At 41.9% G+C, this 15215-nt stretch overlaps 2 protein-coding genes across 3 annotated transcripts; both read right to left on the reverse strand.

Annotated features, from left to right (window-relative positions):
* Positions 1-1175: 1175 nt before the first annotated feature.
* On the reverse strand, positions 1176-3695 carry LOC130415714 (UPF0500 protein C1orf216 homolog). The gene is made up of 2 exons (XM_056741583.1): positions 3565-3695; positions 1176-2551 (listed from the first exon to the last, which is right to left on the reverse strand). The coding sequence occupies exon 2, from the start codon at positions 2521-2523 to the stop codon at positions 1549-1551; it is 975 nt and encodes a 324-aa protein (XP_056597561.1). The 5' UTR covers positions 2524-2551; positions 3565-3695; the 3' UTR covers positions 1176-1548.
* Positions 3696-5341: 1646 nt separating this feature from the next.
* LOC130415207 (claspin) lies at positions 5342-15052 on the reverse strand. Of its 2 annotated transcripts, none has more exons than XM_056740750.1 (24): positions 14976-15052; positions 13808-13922; positions 13302-13648; positions 13053-13217; positions 12635-12691; positions 12466-12538; positions 12281-12383; positions 11708-12198; positions 11444-11629; positions 11180-11331; positions 9508-9695; positions 9370-9422; positions 9072-9256; positions 8309-8834; positions 8182-8227; positions 7999-8095; positions 7737-7846; positions 7460-7621; positions 6970-7091; positions 6699-6826; positions 6503-6620; positions 6224-6297; positions 5954-6115; positions 5342-5679 (listed from the first exon to the last, which is right to left on the reverse strand). In XM_056740750.1, exons 1-24 carry the CDS (start codon positions 14976-14978, stop codon positions 5563-5565), a joined length of 3780 nt encoding a protein of 1259 aa, XP_056596728.1. In that variant the 5' UTR covers positions 14979-15052; the 3' UTR covers positions 5342-5562. The 2 variants fall into 2 exon arrangements, with proteins under 2 accessions (XP_056596728.1, XP_056596727.1); XM_056740749.1 differs by lacking the exon at positions 14976-15052 and adding an exon at positions 14435-14633.
* Positions 15053-15215: the final 163 nt, after the last annotated feature.

Here is a 15215-nt window from a genome sequence, read left to right on the forward strand (position 1 = left end):
AGTGTGTCAAATAAAACAAAATTAGCTTTTGTTGATGAATGAGGAGAACATGTTATCCCTCAGCAAACACGTTTTAAGCACTTTTACGGGGTTATTCATGGGCTTCAACACACAAATTCATTCAAAGACGCGTAATTCTCTAAGCGCGAACTTTTGGTTTGATATGTAGCCAAAGACGACCCACCAATTCATTAAACACGTAGTACATTCGCACAAGGGTGCGTAAGGTTAGTCAAGGTATAAATCCGCGCAATTTGTGGGAAAACGACGGATTATCCCTCATGTCGCCCCGGGGTCTGGCTGGCTGGACCTGCGGGCTGCTCACCGGGCCGGATTGGACCAGGCCCCTCGAGGCGCACGCTGTCCAATTCCCTCTGGGACACAATGCAAGGCAATTCTTACCCTGCAGCACTGCTTTGCTTGTGGATTATAGGACAAACACTGGTATCTCCGTAAACACGCAGGCACACGCATACACACTGAAAGGCCAGACGCTCTCAGCCCGGGGCAACAAGATACAGAGCCCATGCTATTTAGATGATGCAGACCACTTTGATTTAAACTTGCACATAACACTTCGTGTGATAAGGAGAAACAATTAAACATTGTGGGGTTTATAAGAGAGCACCGCCACTAAAGGTCAAAGAGAGAGAGAGCTTTGAACATATTGCCGTTATGAGACATCATGCCTTACAGCAAAATATCCAAATGTTCTTATATAAGATGTCTATAATAAACTTGTTTGTTCCACAGAATAAAATATGTTTACAAACTTTAATAAGTGAACATGCCGTTCCTTATAAAGCTATTTTTAGTTGATCTTACCCATGAACATTATTTTAAAGGGATAGTTCACCCAAAAATGAAGGTCTGTCATTTATTAACCTTATAATTCTATCAAAACCATTTAAAAAGATAGTATTTTGAGAAATGTCTCAGTTGTGTCCATGCAAACAGTCAATGCGTATCAATGTTGTTTGGTTACCAAAGTTGTTTTTAAACTTTCTTTTGTATTATGCAGAAGTTTGGAATGACATGAGTGTGTTTCTGAAATAATTTGGGTGATCTATCCCTGTCACTTTATGGGCATTAAAAAAACAATGTAGTGCAATGTAGTACATATGTAGCGTCTCCTCCCCAAGAAATAAGCATTTCACGTAAGGAAACAACACTCATAATTATTCAAAAGTTTATTTGATATATATTTTTTCCATTCGTTCATCATCTGCCACTTATTCCTATTGGGGTCACAGGGAATGCTGGAGTCTATACGTATATACAGTAAATATATATTTTATTATACTTTGTATTTTCTTTACACACTAAACACATGTATAATTATTTAAACATGTCAGGTCAGCAAACGTTTGAAAAACAAGAGAAACCAATGCAGTCGCAACTCAGGGGTGATGTTTTGAAGGACTCTTAACCACAATTCTAATAGTAACTCTCTGGGCAACAGAGATGCTAAGATTACTTTTCACATGACAACGCAAAGTCTCTCGCTTGTGTCATCTGTTGGTCCCATGACTTTTCTGTTTGTTTTTGTTATTGGGCCACTGCAGCAGCACCCATCCGCAGAAGCTCCTTCCTGTGTGTCAGAATAATATCAAAGCTGGACTGGAGGCGGTTCTGCTGCTCTTGAACTCGGTTCTGTAAGGTGCGAACCCAACGGATAAGAGCCAGGCGACGGTACATGGTCAGCTGTACCTGATGCTTCTCCATTTCCTGTGCTTTAAACCTCTCTCGATCCTGCAGAGTCCAAACGCCCTGCATTAGGTCCGGCAGCTCAGAATCCGGGTCATTTTCGGAGTCTGATGAAGCATCTGCTACCAGATCGGCACCCTCTACACTCTCTCTGCACTGCTCTACTTTATTATCTTCACTATGCTTTGGGGTTTTTAAGGGGTCTTCTGTCGGACACCCATGGCAGATCTGGTCCCAGATGGAGTTGTGGGCCACATCACCCGCTACATCCACACTTCCTGTGCTGAGAGGAGAAGAGCTTTCAGACCTATAGCTAAACTCAAACTCTTCGTCACTGTCTGCCCATTCTATCGCCCCATCATCCTCTTCCTCCTCATCCATTAGTTTCTCTGCTTTCTGAGTCTCCTCCAACGTCTGCTTTTTCTCATCATCCGTCACCCTCCTCGTCTCTTCATCCAGCTTGCCTTCCTCTGCGCCATCCGGGGGCACTCTGCCACCCATATCATCTCCGCTTTCAATCTCAGGAAGGGGCTCCAAAGGGCTCCAGCAAGGCAAGCGAGACAAAGGGGAGAGGCTCCCCGGCCCAAAGTGGTTGGCAGACAGGGGAGGATCACGACCCAACGGACCCAGAGATCGTGGGCGCACCTGGTTGCGATTTTCATCTCCTGTCATGGGGTCATCATCTTGGCCCAGGAAGTTGAAGTTGCCATCTTTCTCACATCTCTTTTGGGTGTTGGAATAGATACGCAAAGACGGTTTCCCAACCGGCCCCTGACCTCCAAAGACAGGGTTCATGGCTCGATCTTGTTCAAGCATTTTCGATTTTGTATGAGATCCACTTGCTCTAAAAGGAAAAAGACAAAAAAGAATATTCGTCAAACAATCCAAAGCAAAACAACACATCGTATTAATATTATATTTTGGCACTGAATAGTCCTATAGTTTCTTACAAAAGAAGAAAATGTTTAAAGGCCAACAACACGCAGTAAATATTATCCCTGCCTACACTACCTAGCTAATAACGTTTGAAATAATATATGAAATATTCAGTGATGCAATTCCACGACATGTTCTCCATTTCGGTGACATAAAATATTCAGATGTCCTCTCACAGATACAGTCCACCTAATAACTTCGGGGGCCTGTCAATCACGCGCGTGACAGGCGCTGCGAGGCCATGTGGTGCTGAAGAACAGCAACCAGCCATCTAGGGTCGCGCGCCTTTAGGCAGAAATAATAATCGGCTACAAATGACCGAGAATCTGCAAGTAGTCCAAATTTTGCCTCGAGAGAACAGGACCAAACCTAAACCATTCTTTATATTTAAAAAGCCGCCTGTAATATGGCGATTTAAGGAAGTCAAATACGACAAACACGTACACGTACAAATACGAAAAAAAATTAACCATCATTTGACAACCATGTTTTGCCAGATTAATTATTATTTGTATTACCTTAATTTTACTAATAAATAACATGGTAAAACTGTGGTTACTGCTGTAAAACCACGGTTAATATTCGTAAGGGGAAGCTCAAATCAAACCCTTCAGTGCGATATGCTCGATCAGCTTCCAAACAAACACATATTCTCGATTTACAAAAGCCTTCAAAACACTTAAATGCCAACGTACATATTTACTAAATAAACTGACGAAGCATCAGAAAATAGGCTAACTTAGATTACGTAAAAGCGACGTTGCAAATGGTCTCACCCCATCTCTCGGCACCTCGGCCTCAGCGATACACCGCTCACATCCGGAGCGCGCGTAAACCTCTCTTCATTTTTATTTAGCGCTCGCATAAATCTTTGATTGACAATAACATTTGAGAATCAATTATTAGAGGGCATTGTCTTACCGTTTGTTGGCCGTTTTCCGTCCGCGAATAAGATACAGCGTCCTCCTTGTTTTCCCCTCCTCCTCCTGCCGATGCTGATCTGATTCCTCCCCCTCCCATCCGCTCCGTTTTCCCGTGTACTGGTCTTCCGTGACTCACTTCCTAAACTGGGAAGGGACCACTCAACTAGAAAGCACTAAAATAGGAATTAGAGTGTAAATAGTCTACCGGAAGAAAAGTAATACTGCATTATTTTGGTATAACTACTATGCTGGTTTTATATCACTCTTCACTACAGTAATGTGTTTGGGAGACGCTTTTATCCAAAGTGCATTCAAACAAATTATATAATAATGTGCGTTCACTGAGAATCAACACTACAACATCTGTGCTGCTAATACAATACTAAAAGAACACATGATTATCATGAACAGTTAAAGACCTGTTACAACCAGCTTTATTTCTGTACAGTGCCAGCTTTATGATGGCTTATCATGAGATGTGTGACTGTTTTGGTGCTGGCACATCAGACAGACTCAGTAAATACATCCTTTACATATCCCATGACAAGCAATTGGTGCAGACAGAAGAGAACTCTGCTCTCCCCCATTTCGCTGTCCAACAACATCCCCATTCAAGTGTCGCACCTTCAGGCTGTCTCCACTCTCCCCCCTTCCATCTCTCAATAATAGCCTTAACACATGAAAAATACATCAAATGAAAAACCGCGCCTGCGGCTTCGTCACAAGGAAAATCATCTACATCAAGCAAACAATCCAGGAAGAAGCGAGAACGAAGAGTAGAGCGAGAGGCAAAAGATGCTTAGAGTATCCTCGTAAAAAATGAGCTTTAACATGTACCATATCGGTTCTGAAATGTGTTATCTGTAAAACACGGGGGGTTGGGGAAAAGATTATGGTCTTAAATATAAACAAGATGGATTGTGTCCATCATAACCATGATGAGTTGCAAAAAGAACCTACCAACGCCAAAACACAGAAGCACTTGCTTAGACACGAGCAGCCTGCAGTTATGACCCATTTCTCTCAGTTCAGTTGCATGTCTCAGACCCCAGTGGTTTGAGCAGTGACAGAGCCCAGAGGAACCAACCCCTGGCACACAGATCCACTGTGGCAGTTACTGCACATTCAACCAGTTGGCCATGAGCTCTCCATATACACAGAGGCAACAAGCTTTGGAGTGTTTTTTGTTATTTTGACAAGGTCAATTCTTTTCAAGAACACAATTGTTTGAGGTCACGGGTTAAAATGCGAAGATGTTGAAGTTCAGCATGTTGCAGTAACTGAGATTTCTTAAAACTGCATGCATTAAATGATGGACGAATAATGCAGCTGCTTCGGAAAACTGTGCTGGTGTTTAACATATCGGTGTGGTCTCCTGACAATTACAGGCAAAAAAATCAGGGACTGTGTCCACCCTGGAGCAAGGTTACTCCATTTGGGAAAAAAACTTAAAACAGAAAATTTAATGAGGAACCTCAGCTCCTCTCGCTAGGAGCTCAGTAGAGGCTGATTAAAAGAGCTCTTATAATGAGTTACAGATACAGAAAAGACCCAAAAATGCCAACCATTCATACCTAGACACTTGGCTGGGTAAACTTAAGTTAACCCAGAATGAATTAAGAATTGGAGGTTAAAAAAAGGGAAACTCGTTGCCTAAGGGACCATGTGCTGCCAAAAAGACCACCCTTGAGTTCGCTTAGACGTTTTTCAAAATTAATGATTATGGATGAGGATGCATTATAGAGGTTTTTCGGTTTGGAAGAGAAATAACAGCGTTACCATTTAAAATACACTTTAATTTACAATTTTTATAAAAACAAATAAAAATACATCACTTAAAAGAACATCACAATATTTACATGATAGAAACAGTGTTAAACAAACAATCCAAATAGCAAACATATCCAGCATTCATAATCATGGAATTTGGGATAGCCAATGGGAAAATTCAAGCCATATATTAATTGTTAGTAATACTGGTGTTGGAGGCAATTTATCAGTTCTCCAGATAACTGAAAATACTTCGTGGTGGTCCTGCAGGTTTGAGGGGGTTCCCAAAACATGTTCGCTTGGCAGCAGGGGCCAAAGAGTCAGTCTGTCCTCTTTTCTTAATCTGTGGTAAATCCAGTAAAAATGTGTAGGCATGAATATAAATGCATTTTAATATACCACTATACAATAGAAACATCTTCATTGCTGAGAAACATTAACTGATAATCTCTTAATTTAAACCAATCACTATGACTCCATCCTGTGGTAGAAATATTAACTGCAGGACGAGAGAATGATCTTGTACTCCCTGTGTGGGGTTTGTGATATCACACTGATACAGGTTGCATTTTAAGTGTAAAAGGGACAAAATTAAACATCAATATCAAACATCATACCTGTTTCTTGGGGCCGTCTAATTTGGGGGTTTCTTTTTCCGGTGACAAGGTTTGGAAGAGGAAACCTCTTGAGTTACGAGGGGCCAAGGGATTGCTGTCAGAGATGCTGGCTAATTTCTGCAACATTGAACGAGGCTGACTGAGCAATGAGCCTCTTTTGACCTAGAGATACAAAATGCAAGTTAAATGCTGTCAATCGCAGCAGATTTTTCAACAAAGAAGCAGAGAACTATAGAAGTAAATGTGCAGAGAGGGAGCATGAGTACTGACCACAGTGGATTCAAATGGCTTTCGGAACTGGTTGGTATTGAGAGCGGCCTTCTCTTGCAGAACAACTGGAGTGTCTAATAATAGAATAAAACATTTTTTACTTCTGTTCATGTAGTCAAGTTGTTGTTTTAGCAATGTGCTTTGTGAACTTCTATCATGGGGCAAGCAAACAACACGCACTATGATGAAGGTTCTGCTGTACTGTTAAAATCGATTTATTCAAACAACTTATGCACAGTTACGACAAACTCAATAGTTGAGACTATACAGTCAACTTACCTCTCTTCTGAAGTGTCTTGGCAGTGACCTTCTTGGCAAGCTTCATAAACTGACTGTCCTCATCTTGTATCTTTTCTTCATCTTCCACATCTCCCCCCTTTTTGGCCTCAGCTGCATTCTATAGAACAGGACACAAGTCAGTTACATGCACGCAATCACAGAACATAAATTTACTTTCTACAAGACACACACAGACCTGTTCTCTTATCCACTGCTCCCTCTCTATCCTCTCTTTACGTCTTTGTAACTCCACTTGATCAATTTCTTCATCCTCCTCTTCCTCATCTCCATTGGGATCCGTTCCACCAAACTCAAAGTTATCATCTGGTTAAAAGAAAAATCACTTTAATAAATATGAAAACACATACTTAAGAAACATTAACTGCAGCTGTTTATAGACCTGGTAACACAAATTATATCAGTAGCCGAATACTGAGGGAGAGATGACGTTGTCAACCCAAACTAACCAAGGTTTTTCCAGCGGAATTGTCGAGCTCGTCCAGGTCCATCAGAGTGCAGGTCACCATCAGCAAGGTAACGCTCTTGATACAGTCGCAGTTTTCTCTTGTCATCATCTAATACATGCTTCCTATTAGAAGAACATGATGATCCTCACATTCAGACTGATGGGGCATTTTAAAGATCAAAAAAGTCTATGCAGAGACATTTTTTTAAAGACTTGATAAACTGCAATCTGGGTTAATAATACAGATGTAACACTTGAGTAATTGGAACCCTTCTTAGTTTGAAACTAACAACCTGGCGCCCCCTTGTGGCATGTTTACATAACCATTTGAGCGAGTCTGCTTCAAGAGCCAACATGCCCATTTGTGCATTCGGCTGTAAAATGCAAACTTACCCAACAAGCATTTCAGCTGCTTGGGCAATTAGAGGAACAAATACTTTCCAGTTCCACCACCTAACCTAAAGTCAGATGATTAAGGTAATATTTCTTACATGTGGATTTTGTTCACTTGGTCCATCAACTCCTCATCTGATGGAAGCTCCTCTTGTATATCTTCATCCTCGTATTCATCTCCACCTTCTTCATCCTCATCCTCACTGCCCAAATCACTCCCTGACAGCTCTGCCTCTGAATCCACAAACTGAGCCAAACGCCTGTAACGACACAATGATAGCCACATAAATAACACAAAATGTATCATGTACCACCCTAAAATAATGCATCAACTTTAATACACTGCCAGCATTCAGGAACCTGTTTGAAACATACATTTTCTTTTTGCCAGGCCGTCGCCCAAAGACTGCTTCTCTTTCTTCTTCCTCCTCCTCCTCATTGTCAATTTCCTCCTCTTCAGCATCAGATTCATCTTCATTATCCTCCTTTATTTATGTAAAAAACACTTTTAACAGCCCTTAACATTGATAGAGCAGTGCAAACGGTTTACAACAAACACTTAAATCTTCTCACCACACAGATTATAACTGTAAAAACAAAAAACGGGAATATTCTAAAAGATCTAATGAGCAAGTACCTTCTCACTAAGGCTGTCAACATCAGACAGGAGATGGAATTCACAGTCACCCTCTTCTTCCTCTTCCTCTTCTTCTTCTTCAATTACTTTCTTGTTTCTGCATAGCGAAACAACAAATTAGAGTTGAAAACAATTCAATTTGGAGTAAGTAAACACTAAATCTACAAAAAATTTGATGCACACCTTTTTTCAAAAGCAGGACTGGAGACTGATAGACGTGAAGAAGCAGCTAAAAACACAGGGTAAATATAGTGTTATTACAAAGCTTTATGAGAAGATGCCCGTGTTGACACAAACACTCTTTACTTACATGGGCTTCCTGTGAACTTGCCGGAACAGAGAGCCAGCAGCTGGTCCATGTCTGCATCTGAACTGCCACGACTGTCCCCTCTCTGCTTCTCCGGCACCAAGGCCATGTTCGTCTCCTTGGGCCGTACAGCTGGTTCTTCAGGCTGTGTTGTAAAAGCTCCAGAGCACAGTCCCAGCAGCTCATCCTCTGCTCCAGGCTGCGAGTTCCCTGGCTGGGTCTTCCCTGAGCCGAAGCCCTCCGAGCAGAGCCCTAGGAGCTCTCCCATGTTAGCGTCCATGGCGTTTTCATCCAGGCTGTCTAGTAAAAGCTGGCGCTTGTGAGAGCGGCGGGGCAGACTGCGAGGGCCGACGTTTAGGAAGCCGTCGGCATCCAGGAGCTGTGAGTGGGTGTCCTCCTCCAATGAGAATCGACCCTGGGAGTCCCCAGCCGGAGGGAGGGCAGACTCACTTGGAGAAGAGGGTGCGTAAAGGTCTTGAGAGTCCTCCACAGGGAGAGAGAGTGAGGGCTCAGAGAGTTTACCCGAGCTCTGAGACAGAAGAGATTAAGATTTCAATAAAGACATTTCTAAAAATATCTTCTTTTGTGTTTCAGAGAAAAAAAAAAATGTTAAGGATTTAAACAACATGAGGTTGAATAAATGACTGATTTTTTTGGCTTAACAATCCCGCTTAGTTACCCAAATTATCTCAAGGATTCTGCAAATGAATTCAGAGTTTGCATTAATTCACACACACACACTTCAAGTCAATGGAGAGTGCCTCACCTTTGAAGCAGAGCCGAGGAAACTGGGTCTGAATAGGCATGGAGAGGGAGAGCGGAACGCACTGGCAGACAGGCCTCTGCCTGCAGCTCTGCTCACTGGCTGGTATGATGGAATCATTGAGCCCATTAGCTCAAAGCTGCTGTTATGACTGCTGTCCTTAGCCAATGATAGAGTATCATCCTCCTCTGTGAAGTAAACAAAAAAAATCAGAAATGCCAAAGAATAATATTACACTTGTCAACACGTGAGAGCAGCAGGCAAAACACTGGACATGCACAATTCATCAATTTGCACTCACCCATTTTATTGTAAGCTTCATGGCCAGCTGGTCCTGATCTTCTCACACCATCACTGGAATTGACAATATTCAGTTAGTATAGATGCTGATCTGAGATCAAAGTATGCAACCTATTTATGATCCAAAACAAACACACACCCTGTGCGGGAACAGGAGTTGCCGGCAAACAGCATCAATGTGCCATCAGTGTCTGCTGGAGTAGGAGAGGGACTCTTAAAGCCTGGGGAGGGGCATGTTTTCAATGAGACCTCATCTTCACCTTCCTCCGCTGCTTCGTCTTCGTCCTCCTCTTCCGCACCATTATCCCCCAACAACACATCAACACCCTGAGAATAAAACAAGAGTCAACTTGCAAATAAAATTCTGTACACTAACAGATACAGTTAGGGAAATAATTAGTAAATTCCCTTAAACTTTTGTAAGTTTGCCTGCTTTAAAAGAAATGAAGGGTCTATCATTTTTATGGTAGGTTGATCTTAACTGACCTGGGGAAAATGTCATATAAAGGCTATAAATTGATTTGCATTTCAGTCAGTGAAATAAGTATTTGCTAGAAAGAATTCTGGCCCCACTGATTGGTTATGTGCCTATATGGACCGCAGATTAGTCCTGTCACTTTAAGAAAGTACTCCTAAGTCAGCTTGTTATGTATATATAAGATGCCTGCCAACAGAATCTGTATCTTCCATTTCAACCTCTCCACCACCATGTTCCAGACCAAATAGGTTTTAAAGAATTTCAGGGACAAGATTGTAGACCTGCACAAACCTTGAATAGGCTACAGACAGAAGCCTTGTGAGAAGGAGACAACTGTTGGTGCGAATATTTGGAAATAGAAGAAACACAAAATAACTATCAAATGCCCTTGGTCTGGAGCTAACTGCAAGATCTCCCCAGAGGAGTAAAGATGATCATGAGAAAGGTTAAAGTTCAGCCAAGAACTACACGGAAGAAGCTTGTTAATGATTTCAAGACAGTTGGGACCACAGTTAGCATGGAAACCATTGGTAACACACTATGCCAAAATAGATTGAAATCCTGAAGCACCCACAAGGTCCTCCTCTCCAAGAAGGCCTGCCTGGCTCGTCTAAAGTTAGACAATGATCATCACAATGATTCAGAAAAGGCTTTGGCGAAAGTGCTGGCACTGCTGTGAGACCAAAGTTGACTCCTGTTTTTGGAGGGAGAGATATGCTGACTATGACCCCAAGAACACCATCCCGACAGAAAAGGAACAGTGTTGGAAACATTATGCTTTAGGGCTTTTTCTCTGCTTCGGGTATACAGGATGACTTCACCGCATTGAGGGGCTGAGGGACAGGCCCATGCTCTGTAAAATCTTGGACGAGAACCTCCTCCCCTTAACTAGTTCACTGACGATGGGTCATGGATGTGGATTTAATATGACAAAGACCCAAAACATATTGCCAAGACAACCAAAGAGTGGCTTAAGGAGAAACACATTAAATGTCCCAGTCAGTCTCTAGACCCTAGTCCTATAGAAAATCTATGAAGGAGGCTAAAACTCCAATTTGCTGAGCAACAGCCAAGAAACCTTAAAGATTGACAGAGGAGTTGACTACAATGTATCCTGTCACATGTACAAACCTGGTGACCAGCTATCAGAAATGTCTTACCTCTTTGCTTGCCAACAAGGGTTTTTCCACTAAGTACAAAGTTATATTTTCCCAGCATAAAATACTTTTCACCGACTGAAATGCAAATCAATTTATAACCCTTATGAAGAGTTGATACAGAAAGGATTCACAAATAATGACCGGCTATGCAAAGTGATGCTTATTTCTGGTACCTCTTCATCCTCTGACTCAGTCATTTCAGCTTCCTCCTCCTCACAATCCTCGTTGTCAAGGCGATGCAGAGCAGCTCTACGCTCCCTTTCTTCCTTCCTGCGGATGGCCATGGCCTGCTGCAAACGAGACTTTAGGACAACCAGTTTCTCACCTAGAAAAAAAATGCATACACAGATAACCGATAAATGTGCAGAAAGTAAGAAACACACTTTAACATCCACTATGACAAAATCAGTGCATTGTTGTAAATGTGCCATCAGTACCTTGTTTGGCTTTTCCAGGGTCCTCTTCCTCATTGACGGTGATAGTGATGGATTCAGTGCGTAGTTCCTGCTGTCCAGAAGGGGCATTGTCTTTTCTTACCACACTTAGCTGCATAGTGCGCTCTCCTTTGGGGCGGGCGACAGGCTGAACGTGCTTCAAAAACCGTTCCTGTAGTGCTTTCAGAGCTGCAATAGACAAATAATCATGTTATGAAAAATGGCGAGGAAAGCTCAAATTGACCATCATCCTGTCTCTACGCTTACCTGGGTTTTCCTGAGGCGGCTCCAGCTGAACAAAATCCCCCTCATCCGCACACAGCTTCGCCACTGGAGGAGGATCTAGACCAAGTTCTCTTAGCCTCGCCAACTTATCCTTTCGAGGTTTTGCCACCTGTGGGGCAGGTTCAGTCACTGATGGCTTTGCGAAATCCTCAGTCTGGACCTGCTGCTGTGCATTATCTAAATGTTCAGTATCATCAATGGGATCATCATTCTCTTCAACCACAGGTTTGGGGCTGTTAGTGCTTGTATCATTTTCTGTATGTGCTTCTCCATCAGTAGTGGCTTCCTGGTGAGTGCTGGTAGTGCTGTCTGTTGAGGGAAGGGATGTGCTGAATGTCTGGTTTGTAACCACGGATGAGTCTGTCTGAAGACTTGTGTCCTGTTGAGGCACATGTTCAGAGGTATTGGCTTGATTTTGATCTAGAGGAGGTACTGCACTGGCCTCTAAAATACAAGCTTGGTATTTGGCAGACCTTAAAAAAATGAATGTTTTGGTTATTTTTTCTGTAGACAGTATAAAACAGGTTAATAAGCAATAAGTGATTGATCACATACTTGAGCAAAGCCATGGCAGGACCCTCTCGACGTGGTCTTCTCCTGAAGAACTGATCAATACTTTTGGGCTCTGGCATGTGATAAGGAAGACCGACCACAGACTCTGCAAAGGTGGAAGAGAGACTAATATCAATTTATGAGACATGAAAATATGTTCCACAGTGAGCATATGTGAACTGACTGACCTCGCACCAGTCTCTGACTGTCACTGTAAAGCTGTCTAAGTGCCTCCTTGCTGGCCTTTGCAGACTTTCTCTCCTGAGGATACAATTTGTTTACAGACAAAAACGATTTTTATTGAAGTCACGGAAAAAAACACTAATAGACGTGTTGCTGTTGTATAGAAATGTCTACCTTCCGCTGTGGCTTGTTCTCTTGTTCTTCATCTCCACTGAAATCTGACAACTGAGGCTATGGGGGAAATAATCTGTACTTTAGGGTTTCAAACTCAACATTCATAGAGCGCTTTTTCCATCATCGCGCTGAATCGTTCTCATTGCTTAATCATTCCATGTGCAGGGCTGATAACGGAAATCTTAAGAATGTAAAACACAAACGCTTCACGCGCTGCCTTGGTAACAAGAAACTGAGCTATAACGCCTCTGCGCACATTCAATGGCCGAGCTGAGAACAGTTTGTAATGCCGTGTCGAACCAGGCTCATGTGGAAACATAACTGTAACCGTTTCAGACTGTGCTTGGAAAAGTTTGGCGCGATGGTGAAAAAGCACTCATAGAAACATTTTAGCATAGGTTAAACAATGACAGCTTACTTTGCGTTTTGCCTTCTTTTTCACAGCTGATCTGATGGCGTTCAGTGACTCTTCATCTTCATCCTCCAGATGCTGTTCAGAATCTTCGTCCAACTGTGCATCAAATAGATCAGAGTCTCCCAGAAGACAACCGCTGTCATAAAGTGCTTTGAGTGGAGGTGAATCCTGAAGAGAAATAATCAGAATCTTGATGAACAGCCCAAAAGAAAATTCAGTTAACGCTAAACATTCATCTAAAAAAACAATCACCTCTGTTTTATCTTTCAGTCGCTTTGCAAGGGATGCATTGCGTTTGTCTTTCTCTCTGCGTCTCTGTGACTTATCCCTCTTTTTCTTTGCTTCTTTTGGTTTGACTTGAACATCCTCTTTCTCTGGCTCACTTTCATCACTATCCATTGAGAGGCGGGATATTCTACTGCCCATTTTCTTTTTGGTGCTCTTCGTCTCGTTGGTCTTCTTCTCCTCCTCGCTGGACTCTGATAGGACAAGAGCATTTGCCATTCCAGCCTCTTCCTGCTCTCCATCACTGTCACTGTCACGAAGTGCCTTTCGCAAACGTCCCTTTCGACTCACTGTGATATCATCGTCTTCCGAATCTATGACACAAAGGTTAAGTAAAGATCTACAACATAGACAATATATTTACTGTAAAAACTATACAAGTTCAAAACAGTCAGTATGAACAGTGTAGTGGGAAGGCAGATAGATTGACAATTAGATGTAAACCTGCATAAATTATTTCAATCGTCTCTTACCTTGTTGATCATCAATGACCAGATTTGTGTCAGTCATAGGACCTTCCATTGGTGATCCCATTCCACTGTCTGAATCACTCGCAGCTGTTCCTCCCTCAACCAGAGGATCCACAGGCTACAAATGATAGCAAACATGCTACATAAGCATTTAAGCATAACGTTAAATAAAGAGATAAAATACAATCGTAAGATTTGATCAACCATAAAGGGATTGTAAATATTGCACTGTTTGATCATAACTGTAACCTTACCACACAACAATCAGAAAGCAAACAAGTACTCATTAACGTTAAGAATATGTTACATTGTTTAATGTCAGTTCCATGTTATAATTGTTACAACAACTTTAAGAATACAACAAATTGTAAAGATAAGAAGAAAGACAAAATAAAACAATGATTCATCTGGCATGAAAGCCTGCCGCTTGTGACAAAAGAGCAGTAACGTTAAGTTAACGTTATGAATAGCTCACGTTAGGCTGGCTCGTGAAATACAAAACAAGATGAACTCGTTCAAAACATTTTCACTTTCTCGGTTAAATGTTTGTCATTTTTAGATATAAAGCGAATATCGTTGTTTTTAATGATTATTTAAGTTATTTAATGTATTTTTCCTTTGATACGTTACCCGCTCAGAGAGAAGAGAGCTCATCTTTTGCCTCAAGCTTTATTCGGTACAAAACCGCAGAAAACAATCACTCCAAAGACAAATAATGTAATATTTATATCTAAAACTTCATAAAGTCCGAATGTGTATGTTATTTTTAGAATGCTAAAACCTATACATCCATCTCCCGCCCGATGGTGGTAAAGGAATTAAACTTCAATTCTTCGCGCGCTGGGCTAGAGCGCTTTTCTTTAACAGACTGCGTCATTCTTTTCGAGCCCAACCATTGGACAAACAGTTGTTAGGCGCCTTCGATGCTGTGCTGATTGGTCAGGCTGCGGCACCAATACCGCATTGGATTGGTCAAAGTTGACTGTGAACGGACAACAACAGTTCCTGCAAGCAAGACCACTTTCCATTGGGGGTCAAAATACGTCCACAATGAATCAACTCAACTATGTTACTTTGCGCTACGCGGACTCCTAACATAAAATATACAAGGATATAAAGAAAATATAATTTTGAAAAGTATGTGGCAAATACTTGTGCGGAGCCAACCCACCATTAATTTGATATTAGGCAATGCACGTGCCAGACGTCACTTACAACTGAAAGTGTGTACACGCAGTAGGTTGATCCTGGATTCAAATAATCAAGTGAACGGGGATAAATTAAAACATTTTAATACCAAAAGGCTGCTCCAAAAAACACATTATATAACACCAATCCACTTGATTGAGAGCCAGTAGATCTGAGTGTGTGGATATCACCGCCCAAACCTTTATCGTTTTCCTTGTGTGTC

This window comes from Triplophysa dalaica, chromosome 25 (genome assembly GCF_015846415.1).
Source record: "Triplophysa dalaica isolate WHDGS20190420 chromosome 25, ASM1584641v1, whole genome shotgun sequence".
Classification (NCBI taxonomy): Eukaryota; Metazoa; Chordata; class Actinopteri; order Cypriniformes; family Nemacheilidae; genus Triplophysa; species Triplophysa dalaica.

Excerpts from the sequence above, each read along its gene's own strand:
- LOC130415207 (XM_056740749.1), bottom strand. The coding sequence starts at position 14,458 with ATGAGCTCTCTTCTCTCTGAGCGG. Across the intron at positions 11,332-11,443 it reads CCCTGGAAAAGCCAAACAAG|GTGAGAAACTGGTTGTCCTA; the intron begins GTACTGATGGCA and ends TTTTTTTTCTAG. Across the intron at positions 7,092-7,459 it reads CAAGTGAACAAAATCCACAT|GAAGCATGTATTAGATGATG; the intron begins GTAAGAAATATT and ends TTCTTCTAATAG.
- LOC130415714 (XM_056741583.1), bottom strand. The coding sequence starts at position 2,523 with ATGCTTGAACAAGATCGAGCCATGAACCCTGTCTTTGGAGGTCAGGGG.